At 35.6% G+C, this 4,250-nt stretch overlaps 1 protein-coding gene across 5 annotated transcripts in view; it reads right to left on the reverse strand.

The window, feature by feature from the left end:
- The window catches only part of Braf (B-Raf proto-oncogene, serine/threonine kinase), a 132,785-nt gene that overhangs the window by 81,717 nt on the left and 46,818 nt on the right, over nt 1-4,250 (reverse strand). For all 5 annotated transcript variants that reach the window (XM_050147887.1, XM_050147888.1, XM_050147885.1 and 2 more), the window contains exon 2: nt 2,182-2,283. In XM_050147887.1, the coding sequence (XP_050003844.1) occupies nt 2,182-2,283 (102 nt within the window). The remainder of the gene's footprint in view (nt 1-2,181; nt 2,284-4,250) is intronic.

The raw sequence follows: 4,250 nt of genomic DNA on the forward strand, positions 1-4,250 counted from the left end.
CCCCCCCTCCCCCTCCAGTCCAAAGAGCAGTCAGGGTTCCCTGCCTTGTGGGAAGTCCAAGGTCCTCCTCCCTCCATCCAGGTCTAGGAAGGTGAGCATCCAAACTGACTAGGCTCCCGCAAACCCAGTACATGCAGTAGAATCAAAACCCAGTGCCACTGTCCCAGGCTTCTCAGTCAGCCCTCAAACAATGAGAGTTGTCTAGGACAGTTAGGACTGTCTCAAAAGCAAACAAACAAAAAAACCAATGACAACAAAAGTATGAGAAATTCCTTTAAATAATTAAACAGAATCACTTTATGATCCTGCAATTCTACTTTGAGGTATAAACTCAAAGACATAGGGCCAGTTAAGCCTAAGGACCTGGTTGGCTCAGGTTCAAGATTCCACTATAATACTAGTCCATGAGAACAATATCTACTTCTTTGTCATATACTAATAATATAATCCATTAAATTTTACTCTGATGTATCTTGAACATACAATTCAAATTTGTATGCCTAATTCTAAAAAGAAACCAATCAAATTAAATACATCTAATAAAATGTCTACAATAACACCAGAAAGAATGGAAAAGGAAATTAGAAATGCTTAGCCTAAATAAGAGTTGTCTGGTGGTGGAGAAACGGCAAAGACAACAGGATAGCAACAGAATAAGGCAGTGATCAGTATCACAGACTTATGAGTTAAATGTGCCTGCTTCTCCTTATTAATAGTATCACTTGAAATAAGTTACTTAACTTCTTGGTTTCACCTGTAAAATGAAAATAAAAGTAGGAGCTTGCTAAAAATAATTATAAGTAGTAATAAAAACATTTAAAATAGCACAGGGCACAGAATAAGAATAAACATAAATGTTTTTGCTTTTTACTAATCAATTTTCAAGTATTCGAATGTCTAAGGGGTATTGTGTGGCTGCAATCCATCATGACTGTAAATAGGCATGTTCATGGTTTTAAATGTGAGACAAACTGCTGCTTATGCTTTTAAGTTTAATAAACAAAAATAAACAGTTTCACTAAGGTTAGACCTCCTTCTGATTCCATTGCTCAGCCTCCTATACTATACAAGTAAAAGTACACTAATGGTATTTAAAGATACGAATTCTAGTCCTGGCATAAGCAGCAATGTGATCTGGAATAAGTCATATGAAGAAGTCAAAGAGAACAGTTTAGTTGGTGTTATCAAAGTTCCAAGACATGTTTTATTAACACAAACTTAACTTTCTCCCAAAAAATGAAGACTTAAATTTGTTCTTTAAAAAGTAGATAGCTAAATTAGAAGTTTTTGAAGCCAAATGTTAACCTGATCTCTTCTGTTGTTAGTTTTGAGACAGAGTTTTACTGTGTAGTCTTGGCTATCCAAGAAACTTGCTATATAGCCTAAGTTGGCCACAAATTCACAGAGATCCATCTGAATCCTTCTAAATGCTGGAACTAAAAGGCATGTGGCACCATACCTGGCTCTTGTCTTTTACAATTTAGAGTTACCTATGTGTGTGATTATAACTGAGCAAGATTTTATGGAGAAAGACAATGGGAAGTATGGCGAGCAGTGTTGATTGTAGAACCTGACCGCCTAGATTCTACAGTAGCTTGCTTGCTGAGGAAATGGACTGATTTTCAGAAGGAAACTAAGGACAAATCCTATCTGTGATTATATAGCATCTACTGTTTCACAGACTATGAACAATGATAACGACAGATTTATGACCTCACTGAAGGATGACACAGTCCCAAGACATCATTAAGCAGTAAGACTGAACAATGTTGGGTCATTCCAATATTATAAATTGTATCTATGAAAAAGCAAAAACCAACTATGGGGAACTTATTCTGGAAAACATATTTTATATAACTGCCCTACTTTCAAATATGGTAACTCATTTTGCTGACTATCAAAAAAGTGTGCTTTCTCTTTTTAATGATTCTTTTTAAATTTAGGCAATATTAAAGTCTATAGGGGACATCCCTCTCAGTTTTGACATTTTCCAAATAAAACTAACCTAGGTAGATTGTAACAAGTGAAAGAAAACAAAACTATGAAACCAACAAAAAAAGAGCAAAGCAAATTCTTCCAATATGTCTTTAATTCTACACTTTAAAACAACCAAACTACTATTATAAAACATTTTTATAAATTGTACCTCAAAATTACTATAAAAAGATACTAAAAACTTACCTCCAAGTATATTGATGGTGGATTATGTTCCCCACCAAATTTGTCCAATAGGGCCTCTATATGTTCCTGTGTCAATTTAATCATTTGCTTGATATTCCACACCTAAAAAAGTAAGTAAATAAAGGAATTTAAATATCAATTAGCACACGAATTAGAAATATTTTAATGGAGAAAAATAGAACACAGTAACTGTCACTATTCTCAATATTTTAGAGTTTAGAGTTTTATGATTATTAATGACTATCTTAACCCTTTTTTCTATACAAGTAATAAAGTCTCACATATGACAGATTCAAACAATACCTGCATGGTCAGAATAAACAATCAAAACTGGCCATTACTATATTAGGTAAAGAAGTCAGAAACAGAAATACAAATACAATACTTTCTATACTGTGGAACCTGTATTTAAAATTCTACACACATATATGTACATATACAAACAGAATAACTCACAAAAATCTACTTTCATCTTCCCCCCAAATTGGGGCCATCCAGAAAGCAAATGCTTCTTAGGGTTTATTAGTGTGATGGTTAATCTTCAGTGTGAGCTTGACTAGATTTTTATTATTTTTTTATAAAAGAATATATTGTGCACCATCACATAAGGTCTGGAGAATTTAGCCAAAATCAACTGTCTTACAATGTGCAAGCTGAATTGTTTGTTCTAAGATGAGAACAAATGAAAGGTCAGGGTACAAGGGGTCACTGAAATAGGGATTTCAGAATCACTTAGGAGACACACCTACACCTCTAGGAGTGTCTGTAAGGGCATTTACAAAGAACTTTAATGAAGAAAGAAAGACCTACTCTGAATATGGGCTGTTTCATTCCATGAAATGAGGTTGATGTCCCAAACAGAATAGAAAAGAGGGAGCAAACTGAGCACTAGCATTCATTTCTCTCTTTGCTTCCTACAGATGCAAGGTTGACTCATGCTCCCGATGCCTTGTATTCCTGTAACCACATCATCCTTCTCAATAGTCGTGTAAATATTCAATTAATGATTTAAAATCTTTTAATTACATTGATGCATGGCAAACTTCTATAAATGAATGAAGATTAAAATTAAAAATACAAATAAACTGGGCTGGTGAGATGGCTCAGTGGTTAAGAGCACTGACTGTTCTCCAGAGGACCAGGGTTCAATTCCCAGCACCCACATGGCAGCTCACAGCTGTCTGTAATTCCAGTTCCAGAGAATCTGACATTATTATACCAATGCACATGAAATAAAGTTAAATAAACTTTAAAAAAAAAAAAACAAATAAATGTTGTCATTGAAAGTCTGGTAGACACAGGTGCAGATGTAACAATAATTTTACCAGAATCTTGTCATCCAAATTGGCCTCTTCAGGAAGTAAGTATTTGGCTTTTAGGGATTGGAACTTTATCTTAGGTAAAACAGAGTAAGAGATGGGCTAAATGCATAGGGCCAGAAGAACAGAGAGGAAAATTAAAGCCATATGGAGCTAACTTATCAATGAAATTTGTTACAGCAATGGAATACTCAGATTAACATCCCCCTATAATGGTATATTATTTGTTTTAATAAATAAAGCTTGGCTGAAGATCAGTGAAAAGCAGCCACACTAGTCAGACATACAGGCCAGGTGGTGGTGGTACACACCTTTAATCCCAGCACTAGAGATGAATATAAAACGGAAGGAGATAGGTCTCACTCTCAGTCTAAAACTGAGAATTAATGGAGACAAGATCGCCCATTTTCAGTTTGAGGTAGAGATAAGAGTCAGTGGTTAGCTGCTTTGCTTTTCTGATTTTCAGGTTGAACCCCAATTATCTGTCTCTGGGTTTTTATTACCTCATGCTACAATTGGCACCCAACATTTAGGGCAAAAATTCACACAAAAAAAGCCATTTGCCTGTGTAGCTTTACAGCCACCGCCATAGGCTGGAGTTACACATAGCTGGAGTCACTGCCCTAGTGGCAACATTTTTCTTTTTTCTCTCGTGGCGGGCTCTCCTTGAGCCCCCTTCTCGGGCTGCTGCCAAACTAGGTAGCTGCCTTGGAATCCAGTCAGGCTTTTACTGTTTTTTTTTTTTTTTTT

Source organism: Alexandromys fortis, unplaced genomic scaffold (assembly GCF_014885135.2).
Source record: "Alexandromys fortis isolate MF-2015 unplaced genomic scaffold, M_Fortis_MF-2015_v1.1 scaffold_57, whole genome shotgun sequence".
NCBI classification, from domain to species: domain Eukaryota; kingdom Metazoa; phylum Chordata; class Mammalia; order Rodentia; family Cricetidae; genus Alexandromys; species Alexandromys fortis.